Source organism: Thalia democratica, chromosome 1 (genome assembly GCF_965202585.1).
Source record: "Thalia democratica chromosome 1, ktThaDemo2.hap1.1, whole genome shotgun sequence".
Taxonomy (NCBI): domain Eukaryota; kingdom Metazoa; phylum Chordata; class Thaliacea; order Salpida; family Salpidae; genus Thalia; species Thalia democratica.
Window position 1 is genome coordinate 58,553,889 of NC_139165.1, and position 22,801 is coordinate 58,576,689.

General features: G+C 25.9%; 1 protein-coding gene across 1 annotated transcript in view; it reads right to left on the reverse strand.

Moving 5' to 3' along the window:
• The window catches only part of LOC145849233 (RUN domain-containing protein 1-like), a 53,544-nt gene extending 36,406 nt beyond the window's left edge, over positions 1 to 17,138 (reverse strand). The window contains exons 1-5 of the mRNA XM_082954370.1: positions 16,983 to 17,138; positions 7,516 to 7,643; positions 6,383 to 6,487; positions 5,943 to 6,050; positions 3,475 to 3,624 (exon numbers count right to left, since the gene is read on the reverse strand). Of these exons, the coding sequence (XP_082810496.1) occupies positions 3,475 to 3,624; positions 5,943 to 6,050; positions 6,383 to 6,487; positions 7,516 to 7,643; positions 16,983 to 17,112 (621 nt within the window). The 5' untranslated portion in view covers positions 17,113 to 17,138. The remainder of the gene's footprint in view (positions 1 to 3,474; positions 3,625 to 5,942; positions 6,051 to 6,382; positions 6,488 to 7,515; positions 7,644 to 16,982) is intronic.
• Positions 17,139 to 22,801: the final 5,663 nt, after the last annotated feature.

Here is a 22,801-nt window from a genome sequence, read left to right on the forward strand (position 1 = left end):
CAAATATCATTTAAGTGTTTTAGAGTTTTTTTTTTTTGTAAAAACCTATAAGCCTAAGCTTTATAAACAACAGTTAGTTTACAATACTAACTTGTACAAACTGTTACTTTTTTAAAGTTTAGTTTTAATATTTTTTTTTAGTTTACTTTAAATACTATTTTTTAATTTCGCAAGTATATTTTAGTGCAATTGTTCTGAAACTCTAATTTTTTAATACTATAGCTTTATTCCTTTTAAATAAGTACATTAACTAAATTCTGATAATTATAATTTATTTTAATAGTTTTCATAGCTTTATTATTATTATTTACGTTTATATAGCTTTAAAACTTGTATATACTTTATTGTGATATCCTTTTATAATCTTAAGATTTCTATTTACTACTTACTTATGCTTAAAAAGTGTTGTGTATTTAGTTTTTAATATGTAAATTTTGTATCTAAACAGTATTTATTCCACACTTTTTTATTTTAACTCATTATGACATGTCTATTATCTAGATTTTATCACGTTAATATTATATTTTATAGCTGAGTTAAACACAACAGTGGTTGATAAATGTGTTTTGAAAAATTTTCTACTTAATAAAAAAACACGATGTATTTGTCGACATTTTTAAATGAAAAAAATTTGGTAAAAACTTGCAAATAATTTAATAACAAATATTTAATAGTGTTTTAATAATTAATATTTTATTACACTTTTAAATCAGTATTTTTTATTGATTAATACTATACAATAACTTTAAATATATGCGGCCCTTAAGAAACTTTTCTCTTAGAAATTTGGCCCATCACTTATAAAAGACGGCTTAACCCTGTGCTACATGATGCAAACGTTAATAAGATATATAATAAATTTGGATCTTCATTTTTGGAAATTTTTCATTTAAGTGTTTAGTATCATACGATAACATTTAAATTATGAGTAGTTGTATTTAAAATTATGAACTTTCTTTATTTTCTCGGACAACCTGTGGACTAGTTTAGAAAAAATATGATAATAGTTAGGTTTAAATAAATACTCTTTTTTGCAAACATTTTACGGACAAGTTTCGGTTGGATAAAAACATTGGACCTGACAATATTATTGGTTTCTTAATTTTGTGAATACTTATTAAAAAAGATACCCATAACTCTTAACCTTTTATGAGTAATTTATATTTCTTTTTATACTTACTCAAAATTAATTTATTTAAAATCATGGGTCAAAAATAAAAATTAATGATAAAAATGTTTAGCTGTTAAGATATTTCTACAACACAATACCTTGCAGGGTACTCCAGAAAAATCTAATGACAGAAAACTACCGTTTCTGTAAAAAGAAGTAAAACCTCTATCAAACCGACTACTCAGTAAAACAACAGACACCAGTCTTAAAATTAATTACAATACAGGACTCGTACGCAGAACTTTGCATTTCAGACTGACATTACTTGATTCAGATTCTCTTTTTACCTAATATTTATTGTTCGGCGCCTAGTTTGAATTAACTAAATTAAAAATGTAAATTTCAAGCTAAGCTGTAACAGCGTAGTCTACTAATAATAATAGTGCTGAGCTAGAAATACCAAATGACTAGTTACAAAGAAATCAACTACTTAATAATCTATTCACAAAAAAACTGATTCTCAAACTTCCTTTAAAAAATCATAAGTTTTCTACCATGTGACCTGACAAATCATGACAATTCAAAAACAGTGTCGTGATTTAATAAAATTAAGGTTTCGAAGACCAAATTCTTAATCAGAATTAAGTTCACAGTTTAATATTAGTTTCAAATACCATAATGATTCTCAAATTGATTTTACATTTTCAGAAAATTTCAAATATTTGTACTCATATATCTTGACACTTTGTCAAGATTTTCTTAGCTTTATTTTAAAAACAAGGCATAATCAAAATTTTACTAAAAATTTAGTTCACTTTTTAATAATCTACTTTTTAAAAATTACTTTAAATATTATTTTTTATTCACAAATTTAACAAAAACTGACATTTTGCAAATAATTGCAAAAAACTGTTTTAACCTGATGCGTATGAACCCTGACACTAGTGTCTGAAGCTAGCTTTGACAGAATTGTATTTGAATACAAATGAATTGTGTTCGAATTTTGTCTCTTTCAAAAAATATTAAATAAATAATCGATTAAACGATTATTTCTATTAAATATCTAAAAGATATTTTTAAAAACTTAAAGTTATAAGTATATTCGAGTTAATATCTTCTCCAGTAAACTTCAAAAAATTAAAAATAAAAGGTATTTTAAACTATTAGTTGTAAATGGCATATATGATGTATAAAAAACTTTCTTTCAATAATAAAATATTTTGATTAAATTAATCAATAAAATGTTATTTAGTTTCTTTATCAGTAACTAGTTTGAAATGATTTTCAAAATTTAATTAACCTACCACAAATAAAATAAAACTTAACACAATAGCATTACATTTTTTTATTATAAATAAATCTAAAATTGTAGTAGTCTCATGAAATCAGATTTTTAATAGTATTTTACATAATATAAAGTTTGTTTACACATTAATACTTTGTACATTTATTAGGCTTAACCATTTCTAAAAGTAATAGTTAAGAAAATTATTTCTCAAAAAACAACAAATAATTTAATAGCATATCATCAAAATTTAAAACTTCCATAAATTAAACTTTTTGATTAAAAAGTTTCATTGTAAGTATGTTTTCGCAAAAATATTCCAATAAAGTTACGCATTATCTTATTGTACTTAAAATAGGTGCTCGACTATTCAAATTCAGATAATTCAAATTCCGACAATTCAAATTCGTTAAAATAAATTGAAACAGCCACAAACAAAAAAGTAATATGTATATTTGTCAAATATAAAAAATAAATATGTAGGTTATATTAATATCTACAAGGCATTTTTTTCTTTTTGGAAGACATTAAATACTTGTTAAGATATGGCTTACATAAAGTAAAAAACATAGTTATTTTTAGTAATTTTGAAATATCAGAAAATTATTTTAGATTTTAAAAAAAGATAAAAACTGCTTGTAGATATTAATAAGATCTACATATGTATTTTTTTTTAAATTTGTCTTAATTATTGAGATATAGGTCTTTTAAACATTTTTTAAGAATTTAAATTGTCGGAATTTGAGTTGTCCGAATTTAAATTGTCATATAAGCACTTAAAATTGGTGAGCAGTAATATATAAGCTGCTAATGTTGTAGAGACAACAAATAAATTTATTAAGACTTCTTATGACAATAATAACTTTAAAAACATTTAAAGAAAGTTTAATTGTGAATTACTTGGTAAACTTTAATGTAAGTTAAACAACATTTCGCCAAAATGCCATGCTATAAACTTTAATTTAAGTCAGAGCTAACATCTTAACTTTTACTAAACTGTTGTTTTTAAATTATTTTTTTTTTTAGTTTTGCGTTGCTTAAATTTCATCAAAATCTCCTTATATAAGTGACAAAAAACCTCCGCTACAGCTGTGTCAACTTTGGCTTTAATTTCTATTTCATCTTTATCACAAACATCAGCGAACTCGATATTTAGTTTAGTAGCGATTTGCGAAAGCAAGCGTTGTTGCTTTTGTAACTGAATAGACTGTGGCACATTTCCTCCTCCCTATACATAAAACAAAATTATAACTATTTGAATTACTAGTATGGAGAAATAGAAATTATAAAATTATAGAACCAATTACACTACTGTTACAATCAGTTTTAATTTCCATACATTTGTTAAACGCGTATACAAATTAAAACCGCAAGCAATTCAGGCTTATTACCTGAGAAACATAAGAAAAGAGTAAGCTCGTTTACGAAACTTATATCAAAACGTTCGAAGAAAGAAATGAGTAAAGTTTTGGTTGGGTTTCAAATTTTCCGATAGGCTTTAATACAATTACATTTACCTTCGCGTGGTTAAATTTAATTTTTTGGGGCATTCAAATTAAGATATTTTGGACAATTAGTGTGCTGTCGATGTTTAATACTGTTTAAAAAATATTAATATTCATAAAATATAACATTTATTAATAGCCAAACCTCACGTGTTGAGCAATCATTATTGTTTTACTAAGTCGTATTATACTATACTACTAAACTATAAAATTTGGGTCGTCTGATAACATATTGTGTTGGTCAGATGATGTAGTTAGCTCGTGATTACTTTCTCGGATATGTTTACTACCACCCGAAACCTTTTCAGATGTTTGTGCACGCGTAGTGTGCTTATTAACAATTTTAGAGAGCCTGGCGGCTGATAAAGGCTAGAGTTTCTTACTACTAGTACACATAGTAAATATCATAGATTAGTACTACTGATAAATTTTAGCTAGACATGGTAAGGTTCATTTAATTTTACCTTATGAAAATCTGTATATAGTCTAACCTACTAAATAAATATTAAGCATGGGTGGGGATCACTTTTGAACGAGGGGACACTTTTGCTCGGCGACGCTTTTGTACGAGCGTCACTTTAGCACTGAACACTTTTGCACGGTGTCACTTTTGCACGAGCGTCACTTTTAAAGCAACTTAATAAGTTAGTGACTTAATGATAAAAGTACAATACATATATTAAAAAACTATATGAAGTACAGTGCTCAATATAAGAACTTATTTTTTTTAATTATTCATTAATTGTCAATTCAAGCTTACGTCGTTTCACCTAGAAGGTTCTTCAGAGCTTTTCTAATTGACAATAAGATGAAGTCAAGCACACAAATATATATAATGAGATGAGGTAATGAGAAAGTAACTAGTTAATCAATTAATAAATACGTGCTTGAGCAAATACAAAGGAAGTTAATAAATTAATTGTAAAATAAAATTCAGCAAAACAACTTTCAAATAAATTAAGAAAATACTTATAAACAAGTTGCTAGTTATAAAAAAAAAATAGATAAAACTTAAGATGGTATGATAAACAAAAAATTATAACAATAAATAAAATAAATATAAAAAATCACACTAATAATAAGTAGATCTAAAGTGGGAGAATATCGAAGATAGTTCTTTTCTTACACTGAGTGCTTTATCTCTGTCCGCTTCAGCAATGACCATTCTTTCTAGGTTGCATATAGTGCAATAGTCTGTTTTTCTGGGAGCTGAGCAGATAATTTTAAATAAAATTTGCCATTCGATTTCGGAGAATTCGATATTGTTTGATGTAGTAATTTAGCCAGAGCCGTTGATTGTAATTTCTTGATAATGATGTGCTGGTGTTACTGCCACCTTGTTTTGAATGAATTTCCTGTAGAACCAATGTATTCTTAATCTTGAACTTTTGCTTTATATACTCCTTTTAAGAGGGATTCACCATTAAATGGCAGTTCATCTTATTTTTACAATTGCAAGTTCTATTTGTTTTGTTTTCAGCTTATAAATTCTTTTTCGTAGATAAAGCAGTCAATGTAAGAAAAGAATTAACTTCGATATGCTCCCACTTTAGATCTAGTTATTTTTAGTGTTGTTTTTAGTTTTACTTTTGATATTTATTTTATTTATTGTTGTAATTTTTTGTATTTTATACCATCTTAAGTTTTATCTATTTATTTTTTATTACTAGCAACTTGTTTATAAGTTGTTTTTTTTTTTTCGAAGATTGTTTTTGCTTAGTTTTATCTTACAATCAATTTATTAACATCCTTTGTATTTGCTCAAGCACGTATTTATTAATTGATTAATTACTAATTTCTTTCTCATTACCTAATCTCATTATATATATTTGTGTGCTTCACTTCATTTTATTGTCAATTAAAAAAGCTCTGGAGAACCTTCTAGGTGAAACGGCGTAAGTTTGAATTGACCATTGTTGAATAAATTATATTTAATAAAAGTACAATAGCAAAATATTTTTTTAAAGTATCAAAAATAATTTATTTCCCAAAAATTACTTTTCTTTGATTTAATTAGCACTAAAAGTATGACTTTACGAACCTGTCGATATGCAAGTGATTCTAGATCATCTAATTGGGTTTTCAATTCTTTTATAGTTTTTTGCTGACGGACCACCATTTCGTTGTCCACCTTTTCACCTTTTTCTTTCTAGTTTTAAAAATTATTTTAGCTTGCTTTTGTATATATAGACATTAGAAACTATAACTTCTTACATAAATATGACAAACAGATAACAAAATTATAATAATTTTAACTCTGAATGGAGCATATTAATAATCTATACTTTACAAGATTTAATACTTATTTAATATCAATGCTAAATTTAAGAGCATAGAGGGGTAAAAAACTATTATTTTAAGTTTAGTCTTATTTTATAATTAGTCAAGATTTTTGTTACTTTTATCCGCTTCTTAACTGGCTTTAAAAAGAACAGTATCAAACAACTAATTGAACAAAATATAAATTTAGTTTTAACTAACGGAAATCTCAACACACCCCTTGTTAGCAATTTCATTCAGCTGTTGCAACAAATAAGGTTTGTCATCAGAATCAGCTATTTGTATTTGCTGCAATCTGAATTGTACCTATAAAGTTCTAAAATGTTAAAAAACTACCAAGAAGTATAACATGAAGCCAAAGCTATTATTACTATTAACACACCACACATTATTTTAAGAAATTGTAATTTTTTACGCTGTCCGACCAAAGTTTATGTTCTATTTGTTACTGGTCTTGTAAATTTCTTCCAAATGTTTTTATTTTGTTTTTATGACTATTGGAATGCAAAAAAAAGACCAGATCTTGAAATCAATGGATCAATCTTCTTAAAGCATTAAGATGGTAACGCTTTTTTTTATGACATAATAAATGTTTAGTACAACTCGATTTTTAACCAAATAACACATAAAAAAAGCATAACGAAAAAATATATAATAAATATTTTTTACAGTGCTTTCTCACTAATCCGGTCCTTGCTTATCCGGCTAGTTTCAGTCAAAAAATTATTTAGTTCAGCTAAAAATACTGTTGTACTTTAAATAAATGTCTTATTTGATTTCATTAACTAAGCAAGCAGTTTATAAGTATATAAAAAGCTAAAGATTATAAAACGATATTACAATAAAGTATATACATACAAGTTTTAAAGCTAAATAAACGTAAATAATAATAAAGCTATGAAAACGATTGTCAGTTTAATGTAATCTGTGTTAAAATCTCACATTAAGCTGACAATGTCTAAGACGTTTGGCTGTGAAGATTTGCCTTTGTCAATTTTTCGGACTTTACCCACAAACGGTCGTTTCAGTACTTTGTACTTAACCCCGCTTGGTTAGATCACAACAGCGGTTTCTCTTGACTATTCTTGCCTGATGAGTCCTAATTAGGACGAAACCGGTCGTAGGATTGTCTCGGATGCTGTTCTTGTTGATCGTGCGGTGAAGTTCATTGTTTATTATTGATGGCATAAAACATCTCAAATTTGTTGATAATGGCCGAAATAAATACTGGCTACAATAATACTAAAATTGAACTAAATTTTTAAAATACTTAACATAAATAATTTCAACATGATAATTTAAAACAATGAGCATCGAACTCAAATAAGACTAACTTGTGCAAATCTTGAAGTAAGGGCAAATAAAGATGAAGTAAGCTGCTCCTTTTCACTTTCAAGCTGCATTATTCGGTCAGAATTTGGCTCTCTTATTACTGGTAATTCGCTTGATGATGCTGCCTCACCTAAATTATTTTTGTAAGAATTTTTTATTAAGTGATTAGATAGTATATATAACAATAAATAAAAATTTCAGTTAGCAATCATTGTCAGCATGAGACATACAATTTTAGTTTCAGGGGGTTTAAAAACTTACACTACAGAAATAAAACTTACATAGACTTTTATAAATTATAACTAACTTTTAAAGCAAAAAATAAATTTCAATTTTATTTTTTACTTTCAAGTTTCTGATAAAAATAAACTTATTTTTCATGAGATTTTTTTTTTACAATAATTTTCTTCTAGGTGTATTTAAAACTGAGAGTTCAATTCTTTTTTAAATAGATCTTTCATGAACTAAAACAACTCTTATAGAAAATTAAGAAAAATTAATACCAAAATAAAGTCAAACCTTTTTTCACTAAAATTTTAAGAAAAGTTGTCTAACACTTTATCACTATTAGAGGAGAAAGTTTGGAAAGTATTGCTTAAAACTGATATACAACAAAAAACTTTAAATAAAATAGCCTTCAATAAATACTTAAATTTTTTGAATTATTTTCTTCTATGATAAACTTGTCGAACGACTTAACTTTATCCGTTATTACTCTAAAGATATTAGAATTTTTCAATGCTAAAAACCAAGTATTAGATTGATCAAAATCTGAAAATGAACTATTAAACCTATTTTGATTGACTGTTTTTACCCTCGTGTATATAAAATCTGGGATGAGATGCATATGTACTGGTCTGACTATATAAATTAAGTGTGCTATACAATATTGATACTATTTGGTTTTACAGGCCTTACTTATCATCTCATCCCAGATTTTATATACAAGAGGGTAAAAACAGTCCATTAAAATAGACTTAATAGTTCATTTTCAGATTTTGATCAATCTATTAGTAATAGTATTACTTGGTTTTTAGCATTTTAAAATTCTAAAATCTATATAGTAATAACGGATAAAATTTAAGGCCATTGGAAGGGTCCCCACCTTTAGTTTCACATGTTGAGCATATTTTGAAGAGTTTTATTTTAGCTATCAGACATTTTAAACCACTCAACAAAACTCAATTTAACTTTTAAGATAAGCAATCTAAGTCAGTGAGCTTATAAGGTCCCCCCTATAAAAGGAGGAACCAAAAATGAAAAAAAGACTATTTCACTAAAAAAAATATCTTCTCCCTCATTTGTCAACTAATATTCTTTAAATTTTTACAATAATTTGATTGCTAATATTTAAATAATTTCAATACAATAATTTTTTTAATTTTGAAAATTATATTAAAAAAACACCCTTTTTATGGTTTTTACCTAAAACTTTTATTTTTCTATACAATTATAACTCAAACATTCAGTTTTCTTAAAATTTGTGGTCTTAAGCTCAAAAAAAATGAAATAGAATATACATTTTTGGTGAATTTGATATCTAACAAAATCAAAATTTAAAATTCAGGTCTATACGTTTGTATCAGGAACTTTTCACAGAAACTACAATAACTCAAAAATTACATAGAATTTATAAATACTTTAATAACTGGCTTGAAGTTTATTCTTAAATTTTTAGAGAGCCAATGTTAATTTTAGTAAAAAATGTTGGAACCACCCCTATAACCTTAACTTAAAAATATAAAAGAATTATAAAATCTGATGAACTATTATATTAGAATGTAAAAAAGACCTTAACAAAGTTTTACAGTAAATAGCTGTTTATTACTTTTACATAAGTGAAAGTATATATTTTAGTTTTATTTAGATGAGCTGTTTAAATTGTTGATAAAAATATAATTATATTTGTTTAAAGTGTAAAAAAAGTGTAAAAATAATTGTATATATTGTGAAATATGTGGCCAATGGTCAAATTTTAAGTGTTGTAAAATATCTAGTTCCCAATTTGTTTCTTTAAGTTTATTTGCTGACCCTTTTTTGTGTTTTAATTGTTTAATAAAGGAAATACCTTTTAGTTTAATTAGCAATAAAGAATTTAAAAACCTTTAATCATCCCATATAAAAAATGTAAAATATAATACCCTTGTAGAGTATGTGGTAATGCAAGTAAAATTCTCAAAATAGTATAAAGTGTGACTTGTGTAATCAGGGTTTGTGCGCGAATTTTTTTTTATTTAGCCTGACTGAGATCAATTTAGCCTGACATTTTTTCAAAGTAAGGAAAATCCCCTTAGGAAGTCATTTTAGGTATTGGGGTGTATTGATTAGTACTATTGTAGTCTCCGATTTCAACCAGCTTTATCTCAAAATATTTTGAGCTTTAAAATTCTGCAAAAAGCAACTCATAGCTTAGTTACAATTCAATAAAATAAGACTAAATTGTGAAAAAGGTGACTGACCCCCCCCCCCTATGCCCTTAACATAAAAAATTCAGTGATAAGTTTAAAAATAAATGTTATATCTAATCTATTACTAGTGTAAAAATTTTATGTGTATTAATAAACACAATTGTTCAATTTAAGGCCATAGGAGGGGTCCACTTAGTTTTTTACAACTTGATCTTATTTTGTAGAATTTAATCTGAGCTATCAGACACTTTTAACCGCTTAAAAAAACTCAAAGTAACTTTTGAGATATAAACGATCAAAGAAAGGGCGTTTAATAGGTTCCTTATGGAAGGCAAAAACTAAAAATGCGAAAAAAGACTATTTCACTAAAAATCTATCTCCTTCATTTTTTGAGTAATCTTTCTCAAATTTTTACAGAATGTGTATTATTAAACTTTAAAGAGATCTATTGTAGGAATTTTTTTAATTTTGAGTAAAAAAAAAATATTGTCAAAAAACTACCCTTTTTTTTAGTTTTTTGTGGATAAATTTTTTATTTTTCAAAATTTCAAAAATTCCAACATTCAGATTTTTCAAAATATTAAAAGGAACATTTCCTGAAAATTTGAAGTCTCTAGGTCAAAAAATGAAGGAGGAGATAGGTTTTTAGTGAGTTTTTAAATTTCCGAGAAAATTGACCCCGAAAAATTTGCGGTCTATACGTTTGTATCGGAAACTTTTTACAAAAAATAAAATATCTCAAAAGTTAAATTATATTTTTGAATTCTATAAAAACAGGCTTGTAGTTTGTATTTAAAGCTTTCATATAAAATCCAAAGTTATTTTTTGTAAAAAAAAAGTCGGATCCCCCCCTATGGCTTTAATTAAGCACTAAGTAAAAACATTGTAACCAGAAGATTTATAATTAAACGACGTGCATTGTTGTGTTTTATTAAATTTAAAATGAAACGCTTACACAAGTATTAAAATAAGTTAAAATGTTTATTATAGTATTTTGACTAGTACTTAAAATTGATACATAATTATAAATCCTAAATTCCACAGAAATACAGTTATTATTGATGTCATTTTAGATTTAAAGAGCTTACACTTAAATTTAAAAAAAAACCTTTAATATTTTGTTCTTGTAAAGAAAAATGAATTGTACCTAAAACTTGTACTCCTACAAAACTTAGTACTTATATCTCAAAGCTTAGTTTTAGTGCTGTGAATATCTCTAATAACTTTAAACAAACAGTAAAATACATGAATAAACTGCTAAGAGTTGTTAAGTATTATTTGTATCTTAAAAGTATTTGGTATAAAGGTTTTAAATTAGAAATTAAAACAGTTCAACCAACCAAGCTCTGAAAAACATAGATAGCATGATCTGATGTAAGCAAATTCAAACAAACAGCTAAGTTGTTGAACTAAACTGATGTTTAGACTGTTTTTTTTTTGAATATTTATAATTATCACGTATATAATCTCCTCAAAACAAAATAATGAAGATTCTTGAAAACTTTATAAAGATTAAACAAAAGGTTTTAAGAATTTATTTTTTACAAATACTGACTGATTTGGTCTTTAATAACTAAATTTTATTTAGAAATAAATTCACATCTCAGTTTGATCTTTAAAAGATTTCTCAATTTTTTTATTAAAAAGTTTTCAAGCATTTGAACTGAAAGAAACTGAGATTTTCAAATTTTTAAATAAAAAATCTGATTTAGCCTGACGTTTTTCAACTTTTTTCAAAAAAACTGATTAAGCCTGACTTAGCCTGATTTGGCCTGACGGGAACGAACCCTGGGTAATGTATGGACTAATTTTAAATGTTCAACTTTAACTCTTAAACAATTTGAATGACATGATGTCAATGAAGATGAAACTTTTTTATTTAAAACTTGTTTTATTAGTGTTTTACCATTTTGTAATATTAGTAACACCAAATTACTTCTTTTAAACTATTCTCTCACTAATGAGAATAATATTTCAAACATTGATACTGATATTGCTGATGCTTGTTCACAGTACACCTCTGCAGACACCCTAAAAAATAAAATGTTTGATAAGGAACTTGGATTTTTAAATGTGAATATAAGAAGCTTATCAAAAAACATATCCCTATTAGAATAATTAATGACTTCCTACATAATGTTACCTGACATAATAACAACAATATTCTTGATTTGGTAATGTTAAACAAATACCCATTCCACTATAAAAATTCTTTTTCAAAAGCAGGAGGAGTTGGAATATATATTAAAAACTCTATGACATAAACATTTAGAAGTGATCTTATAGTCCATCGTGCTAATTACGAATCAATTTGGGTAGAATTATCAGTGGGAGTAAATAGTAAAAAATATTAGTAGGGTTAATTTATTGCCATCCAGGGACCTCAGTTACAGAATTTACCAAACAATTTTCATACTTTTTATCAAATATTACATTACAAAATAAAGATATTTTCATATTTGGGGATATTAACATTAACTTACTCAAAAAAGATAAAGAACAGTCAACTAAAAACTATTATGATGAAATTTGTAGCTTGGGTCTTACTAATGTGATTAATGTTCCAACCAGAGTTAATAATCTGGGAGGAACATTGATTGATCATTTTTATTACTCCAACCTGCAAAAAATTTCAGACTCAAATGTAATTTTATCAGATATTTTTGATCATTTCCAACTCTATGTAAAACTAAAATATTGTAACCAAAGTAAGACTAACATAAATTATAAAATTCGTTTTTGTCAAGACTTTTCTAAAATTAACACTCAAAAACTAATGATTGATACTTCCAAAATTTTCAAAAAATTTCAATTGTATAAAATTATCAGTTCTAAAGACTCAATACATTCAAATTTTGAATGCTTTATAGATAAAATCACAGAGATAAGTGATAAAAATATTCCTATAAAAAAATTTTCAAAATCACAATTAAAACTTAACTCCAAACCCTGGATTACAAAAGGTATTCTTAAATCTATTAGGCATAAAACAACCTTTACAAAATACTTTGTAGAAATAACTTTAGTAACATGCACCAAGTAAAAGAATATAAAGTTTACAGAAACAAGCTAACAAAAATCAAAACAATTTCAAAATAAAATATTAAAAAAAAAACTTTTAAGGTGTAATAAAGATTCAGCAGAGACTTAGAAGGTAATTAATAGTATTACAAACAGAGAGAAAAAAAACATATTTTTCCTCATAAACTTGAAATAATGAAAAATATTTTCTTAATCCAGATGAAATTGTAAATAAATTGAACCTTAATTTTGCCAATATTGGAAAACAAACTTATTCTAAACAGGAAATTTATCTTAACTCATCTATTAATAGCCCAAAAAACCACTATAACAGTTTTGTCTAGTTTGATGTACATAAAAACAAAAACATTAGTATCATAAAAAGTCTAAGTTCAGATAAAGCCAGTGGTGTAGATAATATTTCTATTAAAATCTTTGAATAAATAAACTATCATATAGCTCCAGTTATTAGTGAACTAACCAATCAAGCATTTCATGAAGGTAATTACCCAAATTGTTTAAAATTAGCCAAAGTTATACCTATATTTAAATCAGGTTCAAAAACACTTCCAGGAAACTATCAACCGATTTCACTTTTATCAAATATTAACAAAATTATAGAAAAAGCCATATATAGTCGCTTATACAAGTTTTTTACAAAGTTCAATATCTTAAATTCTTCTCAGTTTGGCTTTAGGGAGGGACACTTTACTACCTTAGCTCTTTCAGAGTTTGTGGAAAGTACATTGCCCTCCTTTGATAAGGGAAATGCCGTTTGTGCTGTTTTATTAGATCTGAGCAAGGCCTTTGACTGTGTGGATAGAAAGATTTTGTTTGACAAATTAGAATATATTGGAATAAATGGAAAAATGCATAAGTTGATAAAATCATATTTAACTGAAAGAAAGCACTTTGTTAATTTTGGAGGGCATGAATCAGATTGGGAGGGTGTAGAAGTAGGAGTGCCACAGGGTTCTGTATTGGGACCACTATTGTTTTTAATATATAATGATCTTCAAAACAACTATTCAAATGTATTAAATTTTGCAGACAATACATTATTATATAGGACATTTAAAAAAGACAATTACCAAAAAGACACTGCATACCTTAATTCAGAATTAGATAATATATCAAAATGGTTTAAGGATAATAGGCTTAAACTAAATACTGATAAAAAAAGCTACATGCTCTTTCACTCTGGTAAAACAGAAGTATGGAAAAACTCAAATTTACATACTAAAATAGGTAATACATCTATATTAAAGGTAAAAAATTATAAGTATCTTGGTTTTACAATTGATAGTAACTTCAATTGGTCTGACCATATTGAAGCAGTAAAAATTAAGTTATTGAAGACATTAGGTATTTTATACAAAACAAGGTACTTTTTAAATCAAAATTCCATGTTTACATTTTTAATTCACTTCTGATGAGTCATGTAAGATATGGTTTGTTGTGTTCGGGTAGGGCAAGTAAAACTAAAATTACTGAGATCTATAACTTATTAATAGAGCATTAAGGTGCATTCATTTTAAAGGTTGGAATGAAAGTGTTAACAGTATAAAAATAGAAATGAAAATATTAGATGTTAAAAATATGTTAAAGTATGAGTTAAAGTATGAGTTAGGAGTTTTTAAGCACAAATTTAAAAGAGATACTTTGCCAGTAAACTTTAAGCCTTACTTTAGAAACGTTAGTAAAATGCATAATCATCTAACAAGATTTGCCGAAACAAACTTTTTTTCCTAGAGTAAATAGTATTTACGGTCTTGAAATATTATCTTACCAAGGTTGTAAACTATGGAAAGAATTGCCTAGAAACTTAATAGAGCAGAGCTATCTAGGAGCATTTCAATATGGAATGAGAGAAAACTTACTTAAAAGTCAATAAGGAAAATATCAAGCTTAATCTTTACCAGTGGTTAAAATTATATCTTTGTATTGGTGTTTGTACTTTTTTGAGCTGATTGCTGTTGGTCTCATAAACTGGGTGTAAGTAGAGCAGGATTGGTATAGGTTGATTTTATTATTTTATTCATTATATATATTTTTTATTTTGTTTTTTGTATATAAAATTTTTAGTGTTGTTTTGTTTGACAGTGTGATTAAACAAGTAGAAGTATTATTTTTCTTTTTTTATTCTATTTTGTAGTTTTTTGTTTACTAGATATTAAGTTTTTATTTGTTTCAGAAGATAGAGATTCTAAATTTAGGTGTATAAACTTTATATTGTTTTTAAATACTCTAGTTATTTAGTCTTATTTGTTATAAATTAGTTTTAGGTTTACAAACAGTTTATTCAACTCAATTAAAATACTTTTATTATTACTTTATTTTCTCTGAATATTTGTTAATTTTTATTATTTTATTTTCCAAATTTAGCTGTTTAGTGTTAGGAGTGATTTTATTTTAAGTAGTTTAAACAAATTCAATCCATTATTAGTGCTAGATTATTTAGATTAAAACTGAATTGCTTACAAATCTATAAAACAGTTAAACAAGATTTTTTGTGCTCTAATTTTCATTAAGACCATAGGGGGGGTAGGCCATGTTTTTTACAAGTTGATCTTATTTTATAGAGTTTTTACTAAGCTTCAAGTTGCTTTTTACCGTTTTTAAAAATTCGAATAAGTTTTTGAGATACGACCGGCCAAAGTCGGGCCGCATAACAGGTTCCTTATGGGGAAGGAAAAACTAAAACGGCAAAAAAAGACTAATGCATTCAAAATCTATCTCCTCCTTGTTTTTTTAAGCAATCTTCTTCAAACTTTCACAGTCTATTCTTTATACAATAACAAAAAAATGTTATTTGTGACTTTAAAAAATTTCAAGTAAAAATACCTTTTTTTTGAAAAAATAAAAAAAAAACTTGATAAATTTTTTTTTTAAATTATTAAAATTCACAAATAACGTTTTTTTCTCATAATGTAAGGAACATTTCCTGAAAATTTGAAGAAGATTGCTTGAAAAATGAAGGAAAAGATAGATTTTAAAGCCTGTTTTTAAAAACTCGAGAAAAACGGCTTTAAAGTTACCCTTTATATACCCTTTATAAAGACAACCCTTTATATAACCGGTCATAAAAAAAAAGTTACTTAATATTTTTAAAATCTAAAAAAAGCATCTGAAAGATTATGAAACTTACTATAATATAAGTCTATATGTTATTTTTGGTCAAAAAATGGCTTCTACCCCCCCCCCCCCTATGGCCTTAACCTACAAACACATATACCAGAAATTTAAAGACACTATTTTAAAATACATGGTGCTCTTAAAATTTTATGACATTACTAAACATTTTTGTATACTGACATTACTAACTCTCCCCTCTTAATCAACTTTGAGATACTAGTTGCATTTTTTGTGGTTGCTCTTGTAGAGAGGGCAACAAGAAAAATGTGAATGTACATGATCATAAAAATTAAAATCTGGGGAGGAGACGGTGTGGATCCTATGGTAGACTAAGGTTTCCATGGTCAATATTGGCAGCAATGTGTTAAAAAAGAGTACTTACCATTTTTAAACTTAAAAAAAATGTATATAGTTATACTTTAAGTTTTTTGTTTTTATTTTTTTACATTATTTATTTAGTTAGCTCAAAGTAGCAGTTAAAAGTAAATGGTGTGCAGCTTCATGACCAAAAGGTCTTTCTCCACACCAATCCATTGACCTTAGTTGTGAGCGTTCACATTTTCTTTCTTTCTAATACTATCTTTTGTTGAATTTCACACTATTCAAATCAAAGTACCTCTCAATACATATTTCAGAAATACTAAGCTTAACAATCATAATAAACACAAAATCAATCATAGACAATTTTTTTTACATTCTGTAAGGGAAAAACAGACTCCTTATATTTATCTTAATGTAACTTGTAATAACCTTGTAATGTTAGTACAGTTTATCATTAGAATGGTGGTGGTGAAATTACATATTATGATATTGCTTGCCTTAACTTAGCATTTCTTTTATTGTTGAGGTAGGGAGAGTGCATACTGATTTTTTACACTAAAACACAATAATAAATAAAGACTAACCATATGGTGGCCATCTTTCAACTGACAATATATTTTCATCTTTTTCTAAAATTTCATTTGTTGCATTAACTTTAGATAATTTTTCATCACAATAAGCATTATTAGCTGTAGATACATAATCAGTTTCCATTATCTAACTTAATATTTATTCCTAAACTTTAATTGTAGCATGAGTAGAATTTTTAAATGTATGTTTAACTAATTAAAATAATCAAATAAAAATCCCCTATGAGTAAAATTAAATTTTAAAAGAAAAGCTTAATAAATCAGGGCAAAAAACAAAATGCAGCTTATTTATTAAATATAGGGTTGGGCAACGTTTTTAGTCGGGGATGATTAAAGTACATATATAGGGAATTACCTTTATACCAAAGTTTAAGACTGATCCTTGTCTTATTTCTCCTTATAATTTATTCCAAAAGCTTTAACTTAAATAAAAGTATCTACAATAAATGGATATAGGCAAAGGTTTTACAAAGCTAGTGCCTATTCAGCTCCAACCCAAAATGAAAAAAAAAATCAAAAAAAAAGAATTTTTTTTTTTTTTAGTTTACTGTTATAAATGCTTACTAAATATACAAAAAGGTGCAGTTGTTGCCAAGACTTGCTCAACTCTCCAGTTTCTGGATGAGAATTTTTCAGCATAGAAAATCATGTAAACAACAAAAGATTCCTATTTTTTACAAAAAGGTGCTGATGAAACTTTAAAATATCGTTTTTATCAGAATTTTTAAAAGTTTAATGAAAAGACTTATTTTCATTTTTTCGTTATTTTTATAGTTATTTTTATTTATTTTTAAGTTACTTTTTATTTATTTTTAAGTTATTTTTATTTTATAGCATTTTGTCCCTGTTATAAGTTGCTATTAACATTTATTTCATTATAAACTTTTTTTTGCTAGATATTAACGATCAAACAGAAAATTCAATTGATTTCATAGAAAAAAAAGCAAACAAGTTTTTTTTTTTATCTTCTACTTTAAAAGATATAGGAAAATATTGTTTTATTTAATAAATTTCAACTTTTTTGTGTGCAAATTTATTTTAATAGTTATACTTCGAATAGAACAATATGAATTAAAATAGTCCTACAAAAATGAGCTAACGAAAATGGAGCAACAAATGAATTAGTTACTTGATTATAAAATAGTATACCAAATGTATACAGCATAAGCATTCACTTAATGAATTAGTATACCAACTTATACAGCATAAGCATTTAGTTCATTTTTAAACATTTGATTTTTACGTCATTTTATATATCAAAACTTTAAACTACAGTATGATTTTATTTCAATTTCTATTCGTAGTTTGTACATTTTTAATCAAAGTAGTTCAAATTCGATCAAAAAAAACAAATAAAATTTCCACACACTCAGACTATGAGTATTTGAAGACCTCAAATCTCAAGCCGAGTTATTAACTTTTCAGTTTTTGGCTTGAATTGCTTTTTGTATCCTAAAATATCAGACTAGTTTTGATCACTCGGACTGAATTTTTTTGCTTAAAAAAGTTGTAAATTAAATTGATGATGTATGTTTTGTTTAATGCAAGAGTTGGTTTAAATTAAAATATATTTTAAAATTTTAACTTTACATCTTTCAGCCGATATAATTTGAATTATTATTTATACTAATTGTATATATATAAGTGTGATCAGTTAGTGTTGTCAAAAAATACCGGAAAAGCTTGGAATTTGACAATTTATACTTAAAAAATCTGAAAAAGACTTGAATTTGAGAATTATCGAAAAAACCTGGAATTTTAAACAATTTTTACATGTAAAGTGATGAAACTTCGATTTGACACAAAAAATTTACCATATAAATATCTTTTTTTTTAAAACACATTTAAAGTATCTTAACAGTATCTTTTAAATTTTTCTATATTATTTGAGACAGTTTTTTTTTACCTTTAACTTAATTATATACTAAAAAGTAAGAAAAAAGTTGTACTTTTAAAAATTTTATATTGGTGCATTGTACCTTTGCTTTCAAAATGTCTTTACCTATTGTTGTGTTTTATTTTGGAACTAAACCTACAAATTCTTCTAAAATGTCAAAACCACCTGTAATAAAAACTCTAAAATTAGCAATATCTATTGTTTCAGTTCTCGCATCTTAACAGATTGATTTAAGTCCTAATTTGGTTTATGCGGCTTTATAATCTTCAGACATTTCCTAAACACGACTTCTTGTTGATATTGAAGAAATAAAGAAAAATATTTAACTAATGCAAACACAATTTATTTAAATAAGTTTTCAACTTTCAACAGTATCTTTTTTAGTAATTACTTTTGCTACTTTATAACTTAACTAAACAGTTTTTTCTGATCAGTCTGTAGTAACTGAAAATAATTATATGCGTTGTTGAAACTGACTTAAGCGATTTGTTTTTTTTGTTTCTTCTAATAACTTCAAACTAACGTATTATATATATTACAGCTCGTCTTATAATTCACATTTGCTCTTTTTAAATGCAACATCTTTATTGCAGATTAAGAATTGCTATAATGCTCAACGAAAAATAGGTTTTTCTAATTCATTAATAGCTTAATAAATTTTTATACATTTGTTAAAAATGTTAAAAAACTTAATTGTCCATTCAAGCTGAATTGCAATAATTTTTTTAGTTATATAATTAATTCATTCTTAATAAACTTCGGTATTTCTTTATTTTATGAACTTTATTTTAAACAGGGTTGCCAAACAGGCTAGTTTAAATTTTTTTTAAATTCAGACTAGGTTAAAGCTGTTTAAGAAATTCTTATAAAACTCAGGTGTATCTAAAACTTTTATTTTAAACACTTTGAATAAATCTTCGAATTCTCAGAATAATTTTTATGACTGTAGTGTAGTTTACTAATTGTAATTTTTGTCTATTTACATATTGTGCTTTTTAAAATAATGGTATTTTAGTTATGTATTTAAGCTTGATTAACAGAAATTTTTTCGATTTTTAACTTTTAGTAAACTTTTAATATAATTTAGACATTTTTGCTTTTAAAGTGGCGACCGTGTAAAAGACTATTTTATTAAAGTATTCCAGCATAAACTATACTAAAAAACTTTGATTTAGTTTATCTACAGTATAAATAGGTATTAATTTTATTTAATTAACTAATTACTAAGTTAACAGTGTAAACTATCTAAGACGCAAAAACAATTTCTAAAGTTAACATTTTTTAAATATGAAAAAGTGGTTCATAATATAAAAAATGTATAAAAATGACCCATAAATGTTTTTCATAGCTTGGTTTTTATAGAGAGTTAGGTTGTAAGTAAAATAATAAAAGTATCTTATTCAGTTTAACTTATTAAGTATTAAAGAAAGTATATATTTCATTAAGGCTTAAATATATTAAACTATGTAAAATATATTACAATAGATATATTAAATAGGCATTCTATGTGTAGCTAAAAGTCATTTAAAGTAATTAAGTGAATAAAAGTAAAACTATCTCTGGTGTGACCAAAACTAAAGCCAAAAGATTACTAAAATATCACTAAAACTAAAACTGTGGCCCGCGAAGATTTTGAAAACTTGAAATTTGGCCCACGAGCACCAACTGCCTGCCGACCCCTGCATTAAAACAAACACTTAACTTTCATCTAATAAATTTATTTTCATTATTTATAATGAAACAAACTATTAGATAATACAAAGAATAAAAGATTCAATACTTTAACAAAGTTTCAAGTTAATTTAACGAAAACAAAATACGATGTAAAAATTTAAACTACAATCGGAATGTATTCTGAAAAAAGAAAGAATTAAGGTTTCTTTTACAAAGCTTTCTCGTTTCTTAGCAGAATACTTACGGAATCAGATGAGTTGTGACGCATTTTCTGTTGTGTATTCTGGTTGACAAAGACAGTAAGCTAAGTAACCAATCATCTTCTGCATGCCTTTAGCGTGAAAAAATAGAAACTTAGATGTTTTGGGAACATCATTTTTGTTTTAATCAGCTTCATCAGCCTCATTTTAGTTGTCTTCAGAAATCAGTGCAACAATTCATTTTTCGTCCATGTGTTAAAACAAAGGATTGTCGCAAATCATCAAGTTTTAGATATCATTATCTGTAAATTTAATAGTTAACTTTAAAAATTGCTGGATAAACTCGCTTTCTGCAGTTTCTCCCAAAAGGTCGTTTTGCATGGAAGAGCTTGGTAATGGCAATAGTATTTTCCATGAGTTTCTTATTGCAGAAGGTGATATCATATCCCAAGCGGGTGCAATGGTATCAACAATTTTTATCATGTCGATTCTTTATTTAAATTTTTGAATGCTGAAGGCAGATTGCAATACAAGGTTTCTTAGAATCACTTTCTTTAGACACTTTTAATAGGTTCAAGCACACCTTGATCTATTGGTTGTAAAATTGCAATTAAATTTGGAGGCAGAAACATGGCAATGGTTTTTCCATCAGCAGATATGAGTTCCTCCTCACTTGGATGTGCAGAGCAATCGCCGAGGTACAAAATTTCCTTTTCTTCTTGTCCAAGTTCTCTCAGTCTGGTTTTTGTCTTGGGAACATAACAGTTTTAAAACCAATCTCGGAAAATCTCCATAAAATTTTATTGTAGTCTTAAAAAATTAAATTAAAAGAAAAACATTGATTTTAGCTAAATTAAATATATTTAGTTTTCGACCAAAAACCGACCGGATTAGTGAGGACCACTGTATTTTATTATAGTTTGTTAGATTAAATTCAAACTAAAATGAATCAATGATAAATACTTACAATATCAAAACTAATACTCAAACATACATTTGCTTTTAAATTACTTAATGCAAGAATTTAAAAAGAAATAATGTATATTAAATATTTCAAGTAATCGTACATGTTTACAAAGTACTCGCTGATAAAGTTGTAAAATAGAAAAAGTTATAACAAAAAACAGACTAGACTATAAATTATTAGGCTTAAAATTAGACTTGAACCTAAAAATAAAACTAGCAATGAAGTGAAAATAAAACCAACGAATTTAATTATTGAATTATTAAAAGTTTTAAAACTGTTAGGCTGATAATCAAAATGAGTTTAAGTTTAAGTTATAAAATTTATTTTAACAAAGATATTGACTTTTTAAAAATATACTTTATTATTAGTTTATTGAAAGATAAAAAAACGCTCAAAACAATTGTTCCTAGGACCTGGTGCACGAAGAACCTTTCGGTTATCGAGTGGTAAACCACCGATACCTTAAAACGTCTTGTCCGGCACAAAATGAAATTGTAAAATTAATTTGTTACACTTGTAAATTACTAGCTGGTAAACTTGTAAAATAAAAAAATCTTTTAATAAACAACAGGCTAAGCTAACAGCAGCTAACTACCAGGTTTAACATTAGGTTTAACTTAAATTAAATCTGGCAGTAAGTCTAAAATAGTCTTCAAGGTTTTAAGTTTAAGTCTATTGTTAAACCTAATAATTTATAGTATAGTCTGTCATTTATAAGAAATTGTTTGTATTTTATAAGTTAGTCAGACAGTAATTTGTATGCATGTTTAAATAGTTTGAATTGAATTAAAATAACCTTATTGTATTTTTTAGGTTGTTAAAACGAAAAATAATTGTAATTTTAACCTCAACATAAATTCATTTTAATAAATAGCTTAATAGTTTTAAGATTTTTGATAAATTACTACGTATTTTTGTTTTCAATCTTATTTTCGTTTTCGTATGTTTTCATAACTTATTGATAGTGTTAGTTTAAGTTAAGCTTATACTTTCTTACTTGTTTACATGATTTTTTCAGATTTTATTTTTAACTTATGATCTGATTGTTTAAATAAAACATTGTTTTTAAAATTAA